General features: G+C 42.0%; 1 protein-coding gene across 3 annotated transcripts in view; it reads right to left on the minus strand.

The window, feature by feature from the left end:
• Positions 1-18,840: 18,840 nt before the first annotated feature.
• The window catches only part of CDK8 (cyclin dependent kinase 8), a 163,465-nt gene continuing 156,949 nt past the window's right edge, over positions 18,841-25,356 (minus strand). The window contains exons 10-13 of one of the 3 annotated variants that reach the window (XM_045017240.1): positions 24,747-24,844; positions 23,501-23,579; positions 23,226-23,381; positions 18,841-20,118 (exon numbers count right to left, since the gene is read on the minus strand). In XM_045017240.1, coding sequence (XP_044873175.1) covers positions 19,993-20,118; positions 23,226-23,381; positions 23,501-23,579; positions 24,747-24,844 — 459 coding nt within the window. In that variant the 3' untranslated portion in view covers positions 18,841-19,992. Of the gene's footprint in view, positions 20,119-23,225; positions 23,385-23,500; positions 23,580-24,746; positions 24,845-25,356 lie in introns of all 3 variants that reach the window. The other 2 variants (XM_045017237.1, XM_045017251.1) reach the window with 2 other exon arrangements.

The following is a 25,356-nucleotide window of genomic DNA, read 5'->3' on the forward strand; positions in this document are numbered from 1 at the left end:
CTTGATTTGTGTAACCAATTATTGTGTCTTTCAGTAGAACAGGAAAAGGATGACTCTCCAGTAGTCATACCTGAGTGTGGCATGGTATCTCCAGTGGAGGGCTTTGAACCTGAAGGGTATGATTTAGACAAAATAGTGGCTAAACATGCAGACCAACCTGAGTTACAGGCATTACTGTACAAACATGCAGATGCCTTTGCTAAACACAAACATGACTGTGGATGCATGGCCGTCACTATTGTTCTGGAAGGAGGAGAAATTTCAGCCCAAAAACAGTATCCTTACCCAGAACAAGCAAATCCATACATAGAAAAGACTATTAAGTCTTTGTTGACACAGGGAGTACTACGAAAATGTACTTCCACTGCAAATTCACCTATTTGGCCTGTTAAGAAACCGAATGGTTCGTGGCGTCTCACAATAGATTACAGACGCCTAAACCAGGTCACACCAACTAAATTGGTACAACCCAATATACCAGATCTAAAAGACATGCAAAAATTGGATAAGGACATAATAAAAGTAATTTTAGAGCTTTCCAAAATAGACAAAGAGGGATCACTAACAATAGACCCTTTGTATCTACGACATGAACAGCAGTTACAAGTCGTAGATGGAGTTCTCATGTATACAGGAGGTCCTTTCCCTGTGTGGGTAGTTCCAGCTCACCTACGGAGGGAAATGATGTACATGGTCCATGACACTCCTACAGGAGGACATCAGGGAGTGGACAAAACTGTCCAGTGTCTTGCATCTGTAGGGTGGTGGCCACTTCTTAGGATGGATGTGCAACAATATTGTGAAAATTGTCTGGCATGTGCCCAAGCTAATCCTACTCCATCCAAAAGAAATGCGCCACTAAGATCCCAGGTGTATGAAGGTCCGTGGATGGCTTTGCAGATTGACTTTGTAGGTCCTTTGCCAAGGACCCAAAGAGGTAACCAATATTTATTGGTGATTATCGATCCTTTCTCAAAGTGGATAGAGGCATTTTCTCTTAAGGCCAATACTGCAAAAGCCACTGCCAAGGTTTTGGTAGAACAAGTCTTCTCTCGCTGGGGGATCCCTGCAAAGGTAGAATCAGACCAGGGATCACATTTTACAGGACAGTTCTTTAGGGATTGTCTTAAATTGATGGGAGTCCCGCAGAGACTACACATCCCATATAGACCACAGTCATCTGGGATGGTGGAACGAACCAATCGGACTATAAAAGTGATGTTGAGGAAACTGGTTGATGCCAATGGACGTAACTGGGACACCCTCATGCCTTTAATTTTAATGGCATTAAGGGCGACACCGGCTGCATCTACTGATAAAACACCTTTTGAAGTGATGACAGGCCGAACAATGAGATTACCAGAACATTTAATTTGGCAAGCTAGTGGCACTCAATTAGAGGGAATAAAAATGGATACCTACCTGCAAAATCTGCAAAAACATTTAAATCACATTCACTTGCAGGTAGCTGCTAAATTGGGAAAATCCAGACGTAAGGCAAAGGCTTACTTTGACAAAAACCAGAGAGAGAATACTTGGGAGGTAGGAGACCAAGTAATGTTATTGTCATATAAGTCACCAGAACATGGGTTGTGTAATCGATGGATTGGACCTTTCCAAATCATTGATAAACTCAGTTCAGCAGTATATAAGATCAGAGTAACAGGAGGAAAGCATAATAGAGACAAGATTTATCATGCTAACCAGTTAAAGCTGTATCGATCGTCCAGGTTGCAGGAGCAACTTCTTCCTCAGGACTTAAGTGATCAGACGAAATCGCAACAATTGGAGCCCAGCAGTTTGCAACCATGAAATTGACATTGACATTTTTGACTTATTACACCCTTATTGTTGCTCTAAGGGTAGGACTATGCCAAAATCTTAAGTCTGAAACCGAAATATTGCAACCCCAGGAAACCAGACGACCGGATCGTACTCAGTTATCTGAGCCCAAGCAACAGAACATACCAACAAAGAAGGAACGGACTATTATCCTTAATCCAGAACTGGTCAACAACCCGATTCAACAGGTTAAGGGAATTCGGGGGGAAGATGTTACTTTTGAATATCAATTGGTAGAAGTAACTACACTACCCTCTAGTGGTTGGAAAAAGATGTGGCCCTTGGATGAGGATTCAAAGGGTGGTGGTTGCAAGACGTTTATAAATTCAACTTCCCTAAAACATGGTATAGCTTATGGAACTTGGAAAAATAAGGCTAGCTGTAATAATTTGATAACAGGGGGAAGTTTAACCTTGTATAAGCTTGAATATGAGGACCAAGGGCGATATGAGGTGCTCATTATAGCTACCTTTCAAACCAAAACAGGAAACAAAAAATATGTCCAGAATATGACATTTGAACTTAGAGTTCAGGACCCAGTTATTGACTATGATGTTGATCAGTCAAGAATAAATGATGTAAATTGTCCAGTGTTAAGCCCAGGACCTGTTAGTGGTCTTACCACAACACCCATGATGGGGAAAATAATTAATCGAGTTCAATTTATGCATATTCCTGTAGTGCTAAATTTGTCTAATTGGTACTTGGGAGACTTTAGCTATTGTCAGCATACCAAAGTAGCTTCTTTCTTCTCAGTACGACTTGTGGATAGGATTGTAGCCTATCAGCAACGAGTACGGGATATTGTTCTGTTGAAGGATGATAAAGTCCCTAAGTCACCAACTCTTAGGAGAAAACGTAGCCTAAATCTCCTTGGAGGTTTAGGATCCCTAACTGGACTATTTGGTGCAGGAATGTCAATTTGGAACCAAGCGGATATTGGAAAAATCCGCAAGCATATAGATTATGTGTTAAAGGAGGAAGCTAACCGAGTAGTCAATCCAATGTTACAGGGAATAAAGGGATTGGCACAGGAAGAACGATTTACTGTTTATAATATGCATGATATAACCCAATTGTTTAATGAAACTCAACAGAAAATTAACCAGTTAATTTCTTTAAACAATGATCAGAAAAGAGATCAGCATTTGGGGAAAGAAATTATATGTTCTGCATATGGGGAATATGTTGTAAGCACAATTACTGATGCATTGCGATCCTTAAAATTAGGAGAAGTCCCTGACTTAATTAAGGATGAACAACTAATGAGTTGGTATTGTCCTAAATGTTTTCAGAAGCTGGAAAAGGAAAGATCCACTTGTTTGGATGCATGCCAGCATTTGTCAGTGGGTGCTATGAGAGAGATAGGATCTGTGACACCTCACCCCAACCGAGACAGTTGTTCTCTTACAAAAGAGTGTATAATGGCACGATCTTTGTATGTTTCATTCACGGTCTCGTTACCAGTGTTTGACCCAGACAGAGATGTGTACAGGCAATTGGCTGCTATCCATTCTATAGGTCACCTCGAAGATGACATCTACAGGGAACGCGTTAATGCACCTCCCCTGGTAGTCTATCACACTCCGACTCAGACTTGGAAGGTACCACAGATGGCCTGTTGTTCTGAAAAGGGACCCCAGTATATCTGTAGGTGTAATGTGTTTGAAACAGACACTGTTTTGTGTGGACTACAGGGAGAGAAAGCACAGAATTCATCATCGTCATGCCTGGTGAGGCTGACCACATGGAAGACTCCGATGGAGAGGGTGACCTATGCTGGAAGGAACCAATTTTGCGTGGTTACCAACCAAAAGAGGTACCAGTATGGTCCCTTGGAGTGTCCTGTCACAGAGCCAAATTTCTGTTTTACCCCAAAGCAACCCACGGTAATAGGAAATCAAGTTATTTCCCCTATTCCTATTTTTGAGAACATTACCATTATTCAGTCTAACCCTGATTACCGGAATTTAACTATTCAAAGCACACCTACTTTTCTGGCTTATATTCCACCATTAGGGTTGCAACTGAAATCCTTAATGACTCGTAAAGAGACTCACCTCATTCAAATTACTAACAATATGGATGAAGCCCAACAAGTTATTACCCAATTAATGAATGAAGGGAATGAGCCTGCAACAACTTCTAAAGAAAAATTCGGATTAGAAGTATGGATAATTATCCAAGGAATTGGGATTGTGATTAATTTCCTTATGTTAGGTTATATGCTGTATAAACGCAACAAACCCAAGCCAAAAACTAGGCAGAGACCTAGACAGACACCCAGACAATCACCTAAACAAATGCACAGACGAGCACCATCTGGGGATAAAGATGAATATATATACATGGTGCCCATTCCTGATACCTACCAAAATTTGCCCAGGTATGAAACTAAAAAGGGCCCCACAGATGTTAAGTCCTAGGTGACGGGGTTTCTTTATGTAAACCACCCCGTCAAAGGGGGGCGTGTAGCCCTGAGGATTAATCTGTTGGTCTGTATAAAATGTCTTTGTGATAAAAGTGTGTAGGCTGCATAGATTAATAGAATTTGCAATAGCTGTAAACGCAAGATACCTAGAAACTTCTAGACCAGACATCCTGGCCTATTTCCTCTGTGATGCTAAAAGCAACCTTTAAGACCCTTACTCAGAAAAGTGATAATAGGAAACAAACCTACGCAAATTGTCTAGGGACTTTCTGAATATCTGCTAACCTTTCACCTAGTTAGGTGCAAAAGTAGGGTATTTCTGCCCACAAAATACAACAAGTCTACCACAAGATACGTAGATAGTTGTCATTAATACGTATACAAAGGTCAGCCTATGAAAACAGGTACCCTCACTTTCCATGGGGAAAGACAAATTTGGGCATAAAAGGAAGGATTTCTCCCTATAAAAGGTGTGATAATCCACCATTAGAGCAGGCGATACACCCATCCTTCTATTCTCATCGCCTCACCCTGCCTACACCTACGAAAGCTGTCAACTAATGATAAGTCGTAGTGTTCTGTCCTTTCACAGCTGTAAGTATGAAATAATTCTTAATTTCTACTTCACCTCTAAAGCATCTATGCTAAGAAGGGTTTAATTCATAACCAGTTTCTTTATAACTATACTTCCTCTAGCAGAGGTGTGAAATTCACTCTAGTACTATTTGCTGCAAAGTGCATTAGATATCATATCATATCATATCATATCTCAAAGAACTGTGATATTTTGTAACTTTGTAATCAAACTGCTTTTAACATTTTACATTTACTTCTTGTTTTATTGGTTTTAAATAAAAGGTCTTGTTTGACTAATTCTGTCTCAGTATAGTTTTTCTGTCACATAACCCAATCTCCTTGTATTAAATTCTGTGAAGCCTGATTCAAGACGAACTTTTATCTTCTGATCACACATATTGGCGAGCCATACCCATATTATTAATATCTATTAATTATTACTAACACTCTTAATTAATTATAAAATTAATTATTACATACAACCAAATTAAGTGGATAAATTCCACTGTCCCTACTAACCCTCCCCAAATCAGGCAACAAAAGGCAGCGCAGAACTAAGGGTGGCAATATCGTGACACCCCCTAAAATAACCTTGTGACCGCTTTGCAACTCCCTTTTGAGTCAGGTCCCCCAATTTGAGAAATGCTGGTCTCCCCCGTGAAATCTGTATAGTATATGGTAAAAGCACACAAAAGACCAGATTTCACGGGAGAGACCAGATTTCACCATACGTGACATGTTTTTCATGGCTGTGAATTTGGTATTGATCAGAAATAATAAATAAGGATCCTGCAGGTCCCCTGCCCTCAATTACCCTATTGAATGGTATGGAACTATATGGTCATGCATGAGAAGGAAAAACCATAGCTCAATGTTCAGAGAAGCCAGGGTGGAGAGAAAGAGAACATCTTTTTTTGGTTAGCTAGGCAGATCTGATAAGAATCAGTAACATAAGCCCATGGAACTCCACTGAGACATTTTTACCAGCATAATTTTTCCAAGTAGAACCACACTCAGAATAGTTTCTGACAGAGTCTTTATTCTCACCGATATCTGCAATTTGTGCTTGGACCCGGAGGGAGTTGAATAGGTAAGAGGCACAGATGGAGTGAAAGTGAGAGGGAACTTGACTTTATAGTGCTGGTTATCTAAGATTTTTATATCACACTTAGCACTTAGATACCATAGCTATAACAGTGCTCTGTTTAACCGGCTTTTTGTGAAACAATACAGGGCCAAATCTTCATGCCTTTTCACAAGAGCAGTTTTCACGGGACTTCTCTCTCCAGTAAGAAGAGCACAATTTAGCTATTAGTCTTTATACTTATTCTTCTATACAATACAAATAGAAACAGTGAGCAAAGCAGGCTCACAAACAGAGTGCTACTATTTCTAACTCCTTGGCAGAGGGAATCCTGTTCTGTATGAACTGTTGCAGGGAACAGGAAAATTATTGACTGCTTATGCAATGCAGTCAAAGAGAGTTCTGGTGAGATGCAGGGGACCCATATTTACGTGTTGCTAAGGGACCTGAAACAAGTGAGTGGGGATAGTGCTCTTCCACATGATTTTAATAGATAAAGCTGACATCAAATACACATTTGCCATTAAGCATCTTCTCAGGAAAGGGAAGGTATGGTTGTATTTCCAAAAGGTTCAAATATCATAGAAAAACACAAGTTACTTCATTTGTATATGAAGGATAGAAGGCACTTAAGTAGCACCTGTACTTGTGACTCAATATTCCCACAATTTTGCTTCACTTTTTCACTGTACCCCTCAAAAACCCCATTTGATCGACTATTCCTCCTGCTGAGTAGAGCTGAATGTAGATGCCCATGGAGCCTGTCAACACTATTTATGAGTAAGCCAGAGGGATGAGAAAATGACAACCCTGTGAACTAAATGGGTTGCCCCTATAAGTGGCTCAGACCCATCCAGGAAGAGAGAGAATGACCATGACCTGAACTCTGATCTCCTGCATGATAGGCCATTGCTTTGGCACTAGAGTAGAATCACAGAATATCAGGGTTGGAAGGGACCTCAGGAGGTCATCTAGTCCAACTCCCTGCTCAAAGCAGGACCAATCCCCAGACAGATTTTTGCCCCAGATCCCTAAATGCCCCCCTCAAGGATTGAACTCACAACTCTGGGTTTAGCAGGCCAATGCTCAAAGTTAATTTGATTTTCCATTTCCCAAATGATGAGAGTGTGTATCTATAATTACATCACACACCGAGCAAAAATGAAACCAATACAGGGCAGAATACTGGAGTCCAATCTTCCTTCTTACAACAGATTGGTCCCTCCATGTTCTTCATGCTGACAGTTTCTTTAAAAAGTGGCTTACTAGTTGCTCCTTGCCATGTCTAGTACATTTAGACATAGCACTGTCTTTGCTATGAAAATGTTGTCACCTTGCCATAGAGTATACCCGCATCAAGGTTAAAGTGCAAATAGTTTATTTAAACTGGTGATCAGTGCTATAAGTTTATAGTCCATTTTCAGCATGACATTCAAGCAAGAATAATTTCTAGAATAATAAGACTAAACTAAACAAATCCTCCATGAAGTTGCTTTTAGGAATAAGCTCAAACTGGCCCAGATTAGCTGTTAAAAAGTGAACAGCTTTGAAATGTCCATCTCTCATGCCAAAGCTCTAAATTACAAGGAAAGATACTTTGTGGGGGTGCAATTTGTTATGTGTATCTTCCAAATCAACACAATTTCTCTCAAAAATATATTAATAATATTTCTTAAGTGTTCTAGCCAGCATGCTCAAAGCTTTTTTTTTAAATATATAACACAAACCTGGCTGAAAAATAAGGAAACAAGATTGATCAATTCATGGCTATTTATCAGATTATCTGCCTGAGGTGTGTGTATTGGACAGCTGGAAAATAAACAAAAACAGAAAACAAACAGAAATGTTCATTAGGGATAGAAACGTGCCAAAACAACTGATATGGTAAAATCCTGGTCCCAGGGAGCATGCACTACTCCACTGACTTCTGGAGTGTTACGACATGGTGAATTTGGGTCATCATTTCTAGAAAAATTGGTCATTATATAGCAGAGTATTTTGACTAAAATTTTTTTTTCCCCAACCAAAAATTTGTCTAAACAGAAAGATTTTTCTATATTTCAAGGTCTGACAAAAGCAGTGAACAATTTTATAATTTGGAATCAATACTTTAAAGCCTCAATATTTTAAAAGTGAAAATAACATCCTCATATTTGTATATTATTTATGACTGTTAGGGATAAGACTAAAATTAGTTTGACCAAATTCAATATTACTGGATATCAGAGGTTACATAAAGAACTTGAAAACATTCTTGTTTTCCTCAAATTGCAAGCAAAGATCTAGTGCAAACCCTCACCCCCAAAAAATTAACTGAATAAAATGTCAAGACAAGTTAAGCTATTAAGATATTTCCCTGTAGGATCCTGCTTTCTTGATGTAAATTGCAATATATCTACTAAAAGTAGAGGGCAATAATGAAACCACTATGAAGTTAAATACCAAGTGAAATTTATAAAGTATTTTTGGATGTTTTTCTACATTTTCAAATATACTGATTTATATAACAACACAGAATACAAAGTGTACAGTGCTCACTTTATATTATTTTTATTACAAATATTTGCACTGTAAAAATGATAAACAAAAGAAATCCTATTTTTCAATTCACCTCATACAAGTACTGTAGTGGAATCTCTTTATCGTAAAAGTGCAATTTAAAAATGTAGATCTTTTTTGTTACATAACTACACTCAAAAACAAAACAATGTAAAACTTTAGAGCCTACAAGTCCACTCAGTCCTACTTCTTATTCAGCCAATTGCTAAGACAAACAAGTTTGTTTACTTTTACGGGAGATATTGCTGACTGCTTCTTATTTACAATGTCACCTGAAAGTGAAAACAGGCGTTTCCATGGCAGTTTTGTAGCCGGCGTTGCAATTATTGATGTGCCAGATATGCTAAATAGTCATATGCCCCTTCAAACTTCGGCCACCATTCCAGAGGACATGCTTCCATGCTGATGATGCTCATTAAAAAAAAAAAAATGCGTTAATTAAATTTGTGACTGAACTCCTTGGAGGAGAATTGTATGTCTCCTGTTCTGTTTTACTCACATTCTGCCATGTATTTCATGTTATGGCAGTCTCAGATGATGACCCAGTACATGTTAGTTTTAAGAACACTTTCACAGCAGATTGACAAAATGCAAAGAAGGTACCAATGTGAAATTTCAAAGGACAGATATAACACTCGACCCAAAGTTTAAGAATCTGAAGTGCCTTCCAAAATCTGAGAGGAATGAGGTGTGGAGAATGCTTTCAGATGTCTTAAAAGAGCAACACTCTGATGCATAAACTACAGAACCCGAACCACCAAAAAAGAAAGTCAACCTTGTGCTGGAGGCATCTGACTCAGCTGATGAAAATGACCATGCGTTGGTCTGCTCTGGATCGTTATCGAGCAGAACCAGTCATCAGCATGGACACGTCTTCTGGAACGGTGGCTGAAGCATGAAGGGACATGTGAATCTTTAGCACATCTGCATTGCAAGATATTTACATGCCAGGCTACAACAGTGCCATGCAAAAGCCTATTCTGACTTTCAGGTGACATTGTAAGCAAGATGTGAGCAGCATTATCTCCTGCAAATTATAACCAAACTTGTTTGTCTGAGTGATTGGCTGAAGTAGGACTGAGGAGACTTGTAGGTTCTAAAGTTTTACATTGTTTTATTTTTGAATGCAGTTATTTTTTGTACATAATTTTCCATTTGTAAGTTCAACTTTCATTATAAAGAGATTGCACTACAGTACTTGTATTAGGTTATAATAAAAAATAAATATAAAATGAGCATTGTACACTTTTTATTCTATGTTCTAATTGAAATCAATATATTTAAAATGTAGAAAACATCCAAAAATATTTAAATAGTATTCTATTATTAACAGTGCAATTAATCACAATTAATTTTTTAATTGCTTGACAGCCCTACTTATAATATAAAGCTAAATGATGTTATCAGCTGAAATTCTTCATCTCAGACATGTTTCTAATAAGAAAATTAAATTCAAGTGCAATTTTTTTTGTTAGTTGGGAAAAAAAAGTATTTCTCTTTAGAGAACCTATTTCTTTTAGTCGAATCCACTACTTTAAACATTTGAAGTTTGGGAAACTTCCACAATATATTGACATCAAATATAACCTGCATTAGTGTTTAAAAAACTGCTAAATAAACTAAAAACCTACGTAAGCAATATTCTGGGTAATATAAAACTTCTGTTGAAATTAATCATCTTATTTGCCGTTTCAATCCAGGCTAGAGGTCTAGAGACATGAAAAAAGTGTAATCGCCTCAAAGCTGCTCTCATTCATATATGAATGAAAAGAAAAAAATTAGCTATGTGCAGGGTGTTCTGTAAACTATATTTGCTTTTATTCCAAATATCAGGGAAATATACTTACTCTACTTATCTAAACTCCTCTACAAAGAAGAGGACTGGGCATTAGATCTAAATTCAACGTAAAGAAACTATATTTAAACAAATTCTAGAGTCTCAGATTCCAAGACCAGAATGGACCACTGTGACCATCTAGTCTGACCTCCTGTATAACACAGGCCAGAGAACTTCACCAAAATAATACCCACATAGCATATCTTTCAGAAAAACATCCAATCTTGATTTAAAAATTGCCAGTGTCAGAGAATCCATTTTGGCTCTTAGCATATTGTTTCAATGGTTAATTATCCTCATTGTTAAAGTTTGTGCCTTATTTCCAGTAGGAATTTGTCTAGCTTCAACTTCCAGCCATTCAATCCTGTTATACCATGATTAAAGATTTGTTCCCCACATAGGTACTTGTAGACTGAAGCAAGTCTCCCCTTAACCATTTCTCTTCTAAGCTAAATAGATTGAGCTCACTATAAGAGAGAATTACCTTTTCTGTAACTAGTGTTCTTCGAGATGTGTTGCTCATGTCCATTCCTGTATTAGGGGTGTGTGCTCGCCACATGCACCAATGCCGGAAGTTTTTCCCTTAGCAGTATCCAGAGGGGACTGGCTCTGGCACCTTCTGTAGTGGCACCCGCATGGCACTGTATAAGGGATGCCGCTGGCTTGTCCCATCCTCAGTTCCTTCTTAATGGAAATGCCAACAGTGGGTCGTGGAATGAACATGAGCAACACATCTTGAAGAACACCAGTTATGGAAAAGGTAACTGTCTTTTCTTCTTTGATTGCTTGCTCGTGTCCATTGCATATTAGGTGATTCCAAAACAGTACCCATGGAGGTGGGTAGGAGTTCATGCACGTGTGGATTGCAACACAGCTCTGCCAAACCCAGAGTCATCCCTGGCCTGCTGAGTGATGGCATAATGAGCGGTGAATGTGTGGACAGAGGACCACATTGTGGCTCTACAGATGTCCTGAATAGGGATGTGCACCAGGAAGGCCGCCGAAGACACCTGCGCTCTCGTCGAGTGGGCTCTGACAATCGGTGGTGGCGGGACCCCCACCAGGTCATAACAGGTCCTTATGCACAAGGTGATCCAATTAGAAATCCTCTGAGGACACCAGGTGACCCTTCATCCTCTCCACTGTAGTGATGAAGAGTTGAGTCCATTTTCGGAAAGGCCTGGTTCATATGGAAGGTGGAGACCACCTTTGGCAGGAAAGCAGGGTGGGGGCGCAACTGAACCTTATCTTTGTAGAAGACTGTGTACGGCGGTTCTGAGGTCAAGGCTTTAAATTTCAGAGACCTGTCTTGCTGATGTCACTGCCACCAGGAACACGACCTTTCATGACAGGTGGGAAAGGGAGCAGGAATCCAGAGACTCAAAGGGTGGGCCAGGGAGCCTGGAGAGGACCAATTTAAGATTCCACTGTGGGACACGAATCCATACCTGTGGGAACAGTCTGTCAAGGCCTCTCAAGAATCTGACCAGCATGTTAGGAGAAAACACCGCCTGGCCCTGGATCGGTGGGTGAAAAGCAGAGATGTCTGTGAGGTGCATTCTAATGGAAGAGTGTGCCAGGCCCTGGTTCCTCAGATGAAGCAGGTAGTCTAAGATAGACTGTACAGAAGAGCATGAGGGAGAGATGCCACGCTCAGACGCCCAGCAGGAAAATCTTGTCCACTTGGCAAAGCAAGTCAGTCAGTCTGGTTGAGGGCTTCCTGCTTCCCAGGAGGACCTGTTAGACCTCATCTGAGCAGGTCCGCTCCTCCAGGTTCAGACATGCAGCATCCATGCAGAGAGGTGGAGAGACATGAGGTTGGGGTGCAGGAGCCGACCACGGTCCTGTGACAGCAAGTCCAGTCGGTTGGGCAGGGGCCAGGGAGGGGCCTGCTGCCAGGTTCAGGAGTGTTCTGAACCAGTGCTGGCAAGGCCACGCCAGGGCAATCATGATAACCTGCTCCTTGTCTTTCTTGATCTTTGCTAGGACTCTGCTGATGAGAGGAATCAGAGAAAACGTGTACATCAGAATCCCTGACCATGACAGCAGGAAGGCACTGGAGAGGGAGTCCTTGCCCAGACCTTGCCATGAACAAACCCGGTGGCATTTCCTATTTAGCCTGGTGGCGAACAGGTCCACTTGGGAAGTTCCCCGCCTCTGGAAGATCATGCAGGCTACCTCTGGGTGGAGCCACTCATGGTGAAAGAAGTCTCTGCTGAGGTGATCCGCTAGCATGTTCTTGATGCCAGGGAGGTGACAAGCTTCCAGATAGATTTCGTGGCTGATGCAGAAGTCCCAGAGACAGAGTGCCTCTTGATAGAGCGCTGATGAACGTGCTCCCCCTTGCCTGTTGATATAGAACATTGAGACTGTGTTGTCCATCAGGACTCTCACCACTTTGCTCAACAGGTGAGGTAGGAAGACTCCGCATGCCAAGTGGACCGCCCCGAGTTCTCTGACATTTATGTGTAATGTCATCTCCTCCGGGGACCACATACCCTGGGTCTGGAGGTTGCCAAGGTGCACGCCACAGTCAAAATCTGATACCAACTTGATGGAGTGATGAGCGGTGTCAAACGGAACGCCCTCTAGGACCGTCATACGATTGGTCCACCATCACAGTGAGGCGAATACCAATCGGGGGAATGGTAACTACCTTGTCCAGATGATCTCTGGATTGGGAATAGAATGTCGCCAGCCAATGCTGCAGGGGCCGCATCCAGAGCCTGGCATGGCAAACAACGTATGTGCACACTGCCATGTTACCCAGCAGGTGCAGAAAAACGCTAGCCATAGTCAGTGGGAACGCGGAGACTTCCGCGATGAGGTCCGTCAACATCTGGAACCTTTTCAATGGCAGGAATGCTCAGGTGCAGATCGAGTCGAGCACCGCTCCAATGAACTCTATCCTTTGCACTGGAACTAATGTAGACTTTGTCATTCACCAGTAGGCCCCAGGAGTGGCACGTGGCTTGCAGCACCGCGACATCCTCTTGGACCCGAGACCTGGAGTTGCCTTTGATTAGCCAGTCATTGAGGTACGGGTAGATCTGGATACTCTGGCACCCGAGGTAAGCAGCCACCACTGACATGCACTTGGTAAACACTCTGGGTGCTGTCACCAGGCCGAACGGGAGGACCACAAACTGGTAGTGGTGGGGCCCCACCGTAAACCGGAGGAAGTGACTATGACCTTGAAGAATCACTATGTGGAAGTATGCATCCTTGAAGTCAAGGGTGGCATACCAGTCTCCCGGATCCAGGGAGGGGATGATAGAAGCCAAGGAGACCATGAGGAACTTTAGCTTCTTTAGATACTTGTTGAGGTCCCTCAGGTCCAGGATGGGCCACAGACTGCCCTTGGCCTTTGGGATTAAGAAGTACCAGGAATAGAACCCCTTGTTTCTGTACTCGAGAGGAACTTCTTCCACCGCACCCAACTGTAGCAACCCCTCTACCTCCAGGGTAGGGGGAGGGATAGCTCAGTGGTTTGAGCATTGGCCTGCTAAACCCAGAGTTGTGAGTTCAATCCTTGAGGGGGCCATTTAGGTATCTGGGGCAAAAATCTGTCTGGAGATTGGTCCTGCTTTGAGCAGGGGGTTGGACTAGATGACCTCCTGAGATCCCTTCCAACCCTGACAGTCTATAGTTCTATGATCCTGCATGAGGAGACTCTCATGTGAAGGGTCCCGGGGGGGGAGGGGGGGTAAACTGTAGGGTATAACCCTCTGCCACAGTATTGAGGACCCAGCAGTCTGAAATTATAGCTGTCCATGCGGAGAGGGAAAAAAGAAAGGTGGTTGAAGAACAGCAGGACAGATGGATCCAGGGTAAAGCCCTTGAGCACACCCTCAAATTGCTCGCTTGCCCCCCTGCTTATTGCAGGTCAAGCCCAACTGGGCAGAGGGAGGAGGCTCGGACAGCACTTGTAGCCCCCACTCTTCTTATGGGGGGGCTCCTGGAGGGTTTGATTCTCTTGGCCCTGAGACTGCTGCGGTTTGAACTGCTTACGGGCTGGACTGGTAATGTACAGTCCTGAGTTTTCAGGGTAGTGTGGGAGTCCTTTAGGCCAGGCAGTTTACTGTCCATCTGCTCTGCAAACAGGGCCTGGCCGTCGAAGGGGAGGTCCTGCATCGATTGCTGAGCTTCTGTTGACAGACCTAAGAGGAACAGCCAGGCCACCCTTCGCATGGAGATGGCCGAGGCCATGGTGTGAGCTGCAGTCTGCTGCATCTGAGGCGGCCTGGAGGGCCACTCTCGCTTCAGCTGAGCCCTCTTCGAGGATCACCCAGAATTCCTTCCTGGACCCTTTGGGCAGCAAGACCTCGAATTTGGCCATAGACTGCCATGTATTGTAGTCATAGCGGCCAAAGGGCTTGGGGGTTGGTTACCCTCAACTGAAGGCTGGAAGACAAATACATTTTTTGCCCAAACAGATCCAGTCTCTTCGCGTCTTTATTCTTGGGCATAGCCCCGGGTTGACCCTGCCTCTCCCTCTGGTTAATGGCCTCAACTATGAGGGAGTTTGGGGCTGGGTGAGTATAGAGATACTCATGGCCTTTAGCTGGCATAAAATATTTGTAATCAGCCCTTTTTGAGATGGGTGGCAGGGAGAAGGGGGTTTCCCACAGGGCATTAATTATTTTAGCTATCCCACTGTGTAGGGGTAAAGACACTCTAGCAGGTACCGTGGATCAAAGAACTCAAACAGTGAGTCCAACAGCTCCTCGAGTTCCTCTGCCTGGAGCCCCAGGTAAGAGGCGACCCTCTTCAAAAGCTCCTGATGAGCCTTGGTGTCATCTTGCAGAACTGGGTGAGGGGGAGTTGTAATCGCTTTGTCCAGAGATGATGAGGAGGAAGGCAGAGCCGAGGAAGTCATCCCCTGGTGGCCAACTGGCTGCTCTTCTAGCTCCTCATGGGCCTGGGGGATCTTCTCCTGTGTGGCCTCCACCTCTGGAGGAGGGCGGGATGCTGTGGCTGATGGCCTGAGGCCCCTGCCACCAATCGGGCGGCCTGGGAAGGCTGGGTGAACCCCCATGGATTCCAGGGGTACCAAGCTGCCAGCCATTGGCCCGGCAGCCACGGGGTCGGTTGCGGTGCTGATGAGGTCAATGGGTACCACTGGTGCCGGGGCCTGTCGTGCTATCAGGGACTCCTGATCAGCACCGGAGTCATAAGCGGAATGGATGCTGTGGAGTGACCATGACCGGCTGGCCCAGCAGCCCTCCTCACAGAGGTGCTGGCCGCTGTGCCTCGACACCGACCTGTCCGTTTGGGATATGTTCCTCTTGCGGGACCCCGGGGATCTTTGGCATTTGGTGGATCTGCGTTGGTAGACTGGAGATCTATGCCTCAGACTGCTTGAGCTGTACCGGGATCTAGAGCGGGACTGGGAGTTGGAGCGGGCCAGTCGTCGATAGAATCGCCCCAATCGAAGGGATTCGCATCTTGGTGACAGGTGCCATCAGGCATGTGACTGGTGACTACGTTCCGCCGATCGGTCACAGGACCTGTGCTGAGATGTTGGGAGACCCAATGGGTCAGCCTCGATGCTCATGCTGGGGGGCGCATGCCTCTGCAGGCCTGCACCAGGTTACCGGCGACCTACGCCTCAAATCCCACTGTCAGTGCCCAGGGTTCAGAGACCAATGAGGGTTTCTCTGAGCTTGCCTCCCAAAGTCCGAGGCATGACAGCTCCATGCGGCCGAGCGCTGGCAGGATGTCCCCCACGCTGGGGAAAGGCAGTGCTGAGGTGGGGACACTTGGAATGGTCCCAAGGTGGGTTAACCTCTGGGCTTGGGTACCACCGGAGCCAGTGTGGGCGGCACCAGTAGCATCAGGATCTCCTGCACTGCCTGCAGGGCCTTGGGCATCGACGGGACTTCGAACTGACAGAGGCCCACGTCACTGTCCGGTGTGGCAGGCATAGTACAGGAGGGGCTCGACTGCTCGACATGAGCTGGAGCCCCACTCCCTGACAGAGGTGTCACGCTGCCCAGCACAGGTCTTGGCTCTCCTCTGGCCCCTTCCTTTCCCTACGGGAAGTGAGAGATCTTCCCCTTGTGGACCTCTTGGGCTTCTTGGCTGGGGATCAGTGCCAGCTTGTAGACGGTACCAGCGGGGCGCTCCGTACCAACACTGCTGTGCTCGGGGTGAGTTGGACCTCTGCTCTGGTGCCAGGGTCAGTGCCAACTCCATCGGGGTGCCCTGAGATGGATGTGTCTCTCCTTTTTCATTCTGGGTTTGAACTTACAGATGGGACACTTATCGCTTATTTGTCCTTCTCCTAGATACCTTAAGCAGCTAACGTGTGGGTCGCTGATGGGCATGGGCCGCTTACAATGATCACATGGTTTAAAGCCTGGGGATTGGGGCATGCCCCGTCCCTAGGCTGAGTCCCATCGGGGACCAACTAACTAGAACTAATACTAAGGGTAAATACTAAACTAGATACAACTATTTTACAAAGAAACATTTGAGAGACACACTGAATTAAGCGAAAACTAGCTGAAGCAGCAGAAGTTCCAGGACCATCAGTGGCGGAAAGAAGGAACTGAGGGTGGGGGGAACTGGCAGCACCTCTTATACCATGCCATGAGCTGATCTGAGCTGGTCCCCCATGAATACTGCTAAGGGAAATACTTCCACCACTGGTGCATGTGGTGAGCACACACACATAATATGGAACGGACATGAGCAAGCACCTGAAGAAGAAAATATGGTTTCTAATTCTTTAATCATTGTTGTAGCTCTTCTCTGAACCTTCTCTGATTTATCAACATGCTTCTTAAATGGTGGACACCAGAACTAGACACAGTATTCCAGCAGCAGTCGCAACAGTGTAAAGTATCAGAGGGGTAACCGTGTTAGTCTGGATCTGTAAAAGCAACAAAGAATCCTGTGGCACCTTATAGACTAACAGACGTTTTGCAGCATGAGCTTTCGTGGGTGAATACCCACTTCTTCAGATGCAAGACTGTGTAAAACAGTGTAAAAATAACCTTTCTAATCCTATTTTATAACCACCTGTTTATGCATCCAAGGATTGTATTAGCCCTTTTGGTGACAGCTTGGCACTGAGACCTCACATTCAGCTGATTAGCCATCATGACCCCCAAATCTTTTTCAGAGTCACTGCTTTTCAAGATAGAGTACCCCATCCTCTAAGTATGGCCTACTTTCTTTATTCCAGCTGTGTACATTTAAACTTAGACATATTAAAACACATTGTTTGCTTGCACCCAGCTTAAGTGATCCAGATTTTTTTCTTTCTTTTTTTTTTTTTTTAAACCATTCACCCAATTTTTGTGTCATCTGAAAATGTTTTCTTTCGGGTCATTGACAAAATGTTGAATAGTGTAAGGCCAAGAACAGATCCCTGCAGGACCCCACTAGAAACCACACCCTTTTGATGATTCCCCATTTACAGCTACATTTTGAGATCTATCAGTTAGACAGCTTTTAATCCACTTGATATGTACCATGTTGATTGTCTATCATTTTAATTTTTTAACCAAAATGTCACAAGGTACGAAGTCAAACACCTTACAGAAGACTAAGTATATTATATCAACGCTATTACCTTCATCAACCAAACTTGTAATCTCATAAAAAAAAAAGATGTTAGTTTGACAGGATCTATTTCCCTAAATTCATGTTGACTGGCATAAATTACATTACCTTCCTTTAATTTTTTTAATTAATCAAGTCACATATCAACCACTCCATTACCTTGTTCAGGATCAAAGTCAGCCTGTAAGACCTATAATTACCTGGGTCATTCTGTTTACCATTTCTAAATATTGGCACAACATTAGCTTTCTTCCAGTCTTTTGGAACTTCCCCAGAACACCAAGACTTACTGAAAAATCAACATTAACATCTAAACACATATATTTTGAAAACATCCATTTTCTCTTGTTTACTCATAGCCTTTATTCCAATTTGATACTTGGTCCATTCCTCACCTTACCTGTGGTTTAAACTTCCCGCTACCCTACCATAGGTATCTCAATGAATAAGCCTTCATGTAATATAATGGCATCAACACATTGTAATAATACTGAATGCTTTAACCCATATAAAAAAGTGGTGTATGCAGAGGGGTGATGCTGGCCCCATGAAATAGCATTGTGGGATTAGATACCAACATGACAAATGATTAAGGAAAACCTTAAATGTGGTTTTATAGATAGTAGTATCTCTAGATTCTGTGTAGGACCAGTTGCATCACCTATAAAATGTAATTAATATTTTGTAACTCAGTACAGCATAGCTGATTATCTGCACACTGTAATAAAAGGGTAATCAGTAAGAGGGTTATAGTCGTTCTTGTAATACTTAAATAGACGACATGCAGCAGTTAAGAGAAACCTCACTACTTGCAACAGAAATTACTGTTGAATTAAGAAACTAAATTGATTATTCAGACAGTGCCTACATGGATGTTAGTGCATTAAAGTATTTCATGTCTGTTGATAAAAAGGAATACAAGCAAAGTTCATATGCAGATTTATGAAAAATAAATTTATTACATAACACCTTGTTTTTAACAATGTTCAGTTTTTTATTCAGAATACTTGCGTCATTCATGTAAAATAGTTTGATACAGTACATTGTATGTTATAGTTTTTCCTCAAATTCTAAGGCTCTCCTAACACCTCATCCTTTGCTGTAATAAGGGCATCCCTATAATAACGTGCGAAAATATTTTAAAAATAATTAACTGAACAAAATTTAAAATCCACTACACCAATCCATCTCTCAAAAATCATAACGAAATATCTGAATGGATGCCGCACCTTTTTAGGAAATATCATTCATGCTTTTTTAATCCCAAAGCATGCTCACAAATCAGCAACACTAATAGGAAAAATAAAACACTGTCTATGACAATCATTTCAGTTTGTTTGCTGAACCAAACATGTTTATATCAATGACAACATACTTATTTTACTATCGAATAGCAGCTTTAATACCAGTCAAGTCATAGATTTAAAAACAAAAACAAATCTATATGTTGGAAATTAATCTTTGGGAGGCTTGTAATCTGCTGGAAAAATGCAAATGTTTTCATTTTCTTAAAAAATCTTATTGTAGCAATTTTGTTGGTCATAAAACATTGATCAATGTGGAAAATGAACCAACGCACAAAAGTCACTAAAAATAAATGTATATCAAAATTATCTCAATTAGAGTCATGGTTATTTTGCTTTTTTGCCATGTTAACATATACTGTATGCTTCAAGTACCAGTTAAAGGATTTTGTGTACTATTGGTCAGATAATGTTGTTACATCAAGAGAATTCACCACATACAATAAAAAAAATGCTTGCCCCTAGCACATTTCACAGCTTCAACTGCTACAGACTGTCACTGAAAAAAATGCATTGGTCAGTCTGAACCATGTCAAGTAAACTATGGAAGTAGCATATCCACAACACAAACTGTGCTAGCACTTTCTTTTCAAGTCTAACCCAAAAACAGGTACAATTTGGGAGCCACTACTCCATTCTGTGAAAAGTGGTGGAACTTGGCTATCAGACATTTTGAAGGTGTGGTTGTACAGTACATTCTTGTGGCCCAAGCCAGGTTCCAGGCAGACAGCTGCATGACCAGTCCTACAGCATTAGCAACAGTGCATTGACATTATTCAGGTGCAGCTCAGTACCGGTGTGTCTGATGTGAGTACTGTGGAGGCTGCTGGGAGGTAGTTGAATATCCCATGCTGCTCTGTGGCTGCGATGTGCTTGGTCCAGGGTTGGGATAGGCAGCATGGGGATTGGAACGCTGGAAACCATGAAGGAGAAGAGAATTGATCCCTATAGTGGATGCATTTATAATACAAATATAATACCCAATAATTTTTTGAGGTCTGTGCTGTGTGGGGCAATAATTAACAGGACTACAGCACAGTATATCAATCACTTGTATTTACAGCTTTCTACTTATTTTGATAACAGTAACTAAGGATATGAGCACCAGGAATATTTGATTGAGAGCTAGTAACAAGTAATGCTGTTTGTTACCCATTCTGAACTGTTCCTTCTGAATTCTTATCTTTCATGTCACCAGTGCCGCTTCAACTATCCAGACTTCTTATGTTCACCACTGTGGTACATCAGTGTGTTTAAAAAAATAAATAATAAAAAAAACCCTTCCAGACAAAAATATCCTAGGTGCTCTCCATTACGGTTTTCTTCCCCCTCCAAGAGCATGTTTGGGAGGTTTGTTGTGTATTTAAATATCAATGATAATGCAAGGAAGTTTCTCTGGGAGACCCTTGCATACGAGATTAATTTTGGCCTACGGGAGCATTCGCTATAAGGTAGGTGTTTTCTAGACAGTCAAGAAGAGATAGTCCCTGCCCCAAACAACTCACCAAGAAACCAAAATCTTGTACCCGTATAACCTGCCTAGGATCAAATGTGGGATATCACAAAAAAAAGATGTATTTGTTTAATTGTTACAGTTTAAAAAGCTGTAATTGATGTGGGATTTATTTCTTTAAACGCTTAAACTCTTCCTTTTCATGAGTCTTCATTTGGATCAGAAGTTAAGTTAAATTCAATAAATGTGTTGAGATGGCTACATACTGGGAAAATAAAGATAAAGGGATGCCCTTTATAAAGCAAGGTAGGTGGATACTCTCCACACATGCATTTAAGGGACTGAATCACTCTCTAGGTGTGTGGTGTGGAGGGGAAAAGAAATAGTTAGAACAGTACTTCCAGCCAGCAGGAATAAATTAGCATTGCTGTACATCATAGCTCACATGATGGCTGAGCTGTTATGACATTTATCTTCACTCTTGAGAGACACACTACTCACTTAATGAGAAGTGTCAGAATAACAGAACAGCCATCATATGATCCAGATCTGTATAATAAACAAAGGTTATGTTTAATAGTGCAAAAATCTCTGGGTGTACTTTTTGGCAAAATGTACCTCAAGTATGCAGGAAATTGAAAAAAACTTTGAAGTTTAAAATTAGCCATTAATGCTTTATTAGTAATATAGTTAATAGACAGGCTTCCACAACCTGACTACTGAAAAAATGGGGTCTTATTTATTTTATGTGGCCAATTACAAGATGACTCAGTGCATTCACATCATGTAGAGCAACAAGTGACTTTTAAAAACAAAAGTTAAAATCCCAAAACAACCCAGCCCGCTCTACCTCCAAACACCACTAACCCTCTCCTCATAAGACAAAAGCTTGTTACATCCTCCAGGGACAGGACTGCTCCAATTCATTTCAGTGTCGTCACATTAAATGTGCAAGTTGGCACATCTGAAACCAAGGGACATGGAAGTCTATATACCTGTAAAAATCCTTACCTAATTGCTTTTATGTACGACAGAAAAGGTTGCATGGGGGAGAATTTATAGGCCAGTTTGCTTCAGGGAGATTAAACAAAGGATTTAGCTGCTGAGGGGATGTCTTAGTAAACCTCCTCAAGGGATGGTTATTTCCCTCAGAGGGCTCAGATGTAACAGTATGAGAGTACCAAGGGACAGGTGTTTGGTCAAAACAATGGTGTATTTTAAAATTTTCTCCTTCCTCCTTGGGTTGAAGAATCTTAGGGGGAGATTCAGAGAGATGTGTGTCCATCAGTAGGTGGCATTTAATTGCTTTGGCCTCAGTGCTGTCAAGCTCATGTGGGTTCCTTCCATCTGCCTTACTTACTATATGTAAACTCACGAGTGCAATATCATCCTTGCCTTCTTAAAAGTCTGGGGAAAACAGACTGAATTTCTCAAAGTCAAACACTATGCCTTTCAAAGGCATGACATAAAGGTGAGCAGTCAGGAGGAGCCAAAGCACTTGCAAGAGCTGCTGAGACAGTGAAGGGGCAGTTACCACTCCTTCATGCAAAAATCCCCCTATATGGCCCTTGCTGAAAAACACTGCCCCCTCAGGCATAAAAGTCTGGAAGGGATGTCAGTGGAGTGAGAAAGCTGAGGAAGGATCACAGCTTTCCTCAACCTAGATGAGGGTGACAGGTGGACTCCCTAAGCAATCCCTGCGTACACGGAGGGTGATTCAGAGCCGCCTGAGTTCCCAGCTTGTAGACTTCAATCCATGCTCACAGGAGAGGTAGCTTGGGTTTGCTCTGATTCCCATGCTCTCAGGTCAGCTGCCACTGTGAAGTGGGGTGAATAACATGTGAATAGTGCAAGCAAGTGGAGATCCCCTGCCTCAACACACAAGCCCTACACCCCTCTTTTCCTTAGCTATGTCAGTCAGCATGGAAGAGAGACAAGAGGTTCTGCTGCATCTGCCTTCTTCAGAGACTCATGCAGAAAGGAGTCAGCAGAAATGATGCCAAAACAATCTCTGGACAGCAACTGACTTAGCCGCCTGCAGGTTTAAGAGGGATCAACCCTCGTGTTGGAAAATATTTTGTGAATGCACACTCCACTGAGGGAGAGACTATTATAGTTACATTCTAAGGCAGCCCTTGCCGCACAGTGGTTAAGGTTGAACAGAGCTTTCTGTTTAGAACTGATTATTCGAAGTGCTCTAAAACCCACATGCATAGTGAAATGGACCTGAAAATTGATACACTAGCTGAAGTCCTGGTATAGAGTTAGTAAAGAAAATTTGGGCTCATTTGGCTATGGAGCTCATGGCATTCAGCTCCTGCAAAATGACCTGCCTTTATGTTTTTAGGTTCTTATACCTTTATGTGTGGAGAGCCAGGGGAAAAACTGTAGGCTTTATGAGAATCAGAGCCATACCACTGGGCTGCCTGAATGCATCTAGTCAATGATCCCAAGAACCAGTTATACAAAATCATTTTTAGAGTAGAGTTGCACTGTAAGTAGTTTCTTCTAAGTTACAATACACAAGAGCCAAATATATAATATATGGAAAACTGAAGTTGAGATACCTGATAGTCTGAGGTCATAATAAGTCCACCTGAGGTAGTGGTAGGAGGAACAACTCTCACTTTTTTCAATGGGGGTCCCTGTGTATGACTGTTGTCTTGGTTCCCTGGATGACCAGTTCCGTTAGTATGGTTATTGCCCTGCTGCTGCTGCTGGTTCTTCTCAATTGGTTAAACACAAAGAAAAATTTCAACTCAGAAGCAGTACAAGAGCAGCAAATGTGAAATACTGAGGTAAAGCTCAATGAGATAAGACAACACTGTATTTTAATACTTACTTTGTCTCCTTTATCATCAGGTTCTTCTTCTGTTAAAAATTCTCGTTTTGGGTAGGGGATCTGACAACCTGCGAAAACACTGCAAAAACAAATTAGCAGTCTTGGTATATCTGCCTAGAATCAGAGAGGTTAGTCGTAGATGAAGATCTAGTATTTTGTCCAGTCTAGTTTCAAATTTCCTGAGCCACAGCCTAATATATCTGTCAAGTTGTTTACCCCTTCTTAATAACATCATTTACTTAATGTTTTAACCGTGAGAAGACCTGGAAGCTTTTGGAGGTATGTGGTCTCTCACCTTAGACTCATGGACATACATGAATGAATTTGTTACTGCTAACCCAAGCTAAGATTTCTCCACTCGTAATCATATGGATATATCTTTATTTAGCATGCGAACATGCTATTAATTTTATATTAAAATGCTACCAATGTAAGGTTGAGGGAAAAGAATATTGACCTAAGAGCAGTTTCCGCAAAACCAAACCATTTGCATGACAGCACTAGAATATAAAGACAGGTCAGGAGCCAATATTTCACTAAGCTGAGCTGAATTAATTTCATTTTCATTAACTGTTATAAATATACATAACACATTTTATAAATTCTTCCCTTAATAATGAAAAAAGGAATGATATGCAGTATGTGCTACTAGCCTTTCTAAAACAAGGCCACTCAAGCACTGGCTGGCCATCTTAGGATGCTTTATCATAGACTGTTCACACTTTTAGTCTGTAAGCTTTCTTATGTTTAGAATCTCCCTGTGCAGTTGAAAAGAAAGTGTGTCTATGGAAAATGGATTTAGGCTGTGAAGTATCAAAGTACAGAGAGACTATACTATTTCCCTCCCCCATTCCCCCCATCCCCATCTACTGAAAGATAAGATGGAAAAATATAAACTAATTAGTAAATGTCATCGGCATTCTAGAACAGAGAACTGGACCTGCAGGCACTTAGCAGTTGTCCACAAAGATCTGTAGCACGCATAATCAACCTGTCAGTGAATAACAGGATTAGTGCTGTGACTAACAGGATCAAAGTTTCATAAAGCAAGAGATTAATAGGAATGCTACTTAATTTTAAAAACCTCAAATGGCATTTTAGTTAGTATAGCTTTTTCTTTGCTTGTCAGTAAGTTATTTAATTCATTATTCACACACACAGGTATGTATTTATAGTAAGCAGTAAACAAAGAGCATACATTAAAAATATCTGAATATGCTAATGGATTAATAAACTGACCACTTACTCAGATGTGGGAAGTGGATCTTCTAAGAAATAAGGATCCTGCATAGCCTGTTCTGAGGTAATTCTCTTTATTGGGTCCATAGTAAGCAATTTCTGAAGCTAAGCAGAGTTTAAAAAAAAAGTTCAGAATTATGAACACTATTAATGAAAGCCTTTGTCCCACTGTCTTCTGAAATGAGAAACTGCCACCCATATGATGTAATTTCTAGACCCCAATTACTAATGGCAAATATGAACCATATTTTCCCCTCATGTTTTAAATATTAATTGAATTTGTTATTGAATAACCACTTGTTTCTACCTATAAAACTTAAAACTCACTCAAATAATTAGCTTTGCCATAAGTGCTCTACCAACAAAATCCTCAAAACTCCCCCCTGCCCCAATAAATCAATATACTGTAGTTTTGCTGGTCTGTCCTTTCTTTGTGAAGAAGCTTTATTTTAAAATGAATTCACACACATTAACTGAGTTTTTATGTCACACTGACATGCACATTTACTTGGAATAAATTATCTTTGAGGAATTTTCATTTGATTTATAGACAACCAATATTCTGACCAAGACCCCACATTTACTACAGCCCTATTATCAGTACTATTTATATAGCA

The sequence above is a fragment of the Mauremys mutica genome, chromosome 1 (genome assembly GCF_020497125.1).
Source record: "Mauremys mutica isolate MM-2020 ecotype Southern chromosome 1, ASM2049712v1, whole genome shotgun sequence".
In the NCBI taxonomy this organism is placed as follows: Eukaryota; Metazoa; Chordata; order Testudines; family Geoemydidae; genus Mauremys; species Mauremys mutica.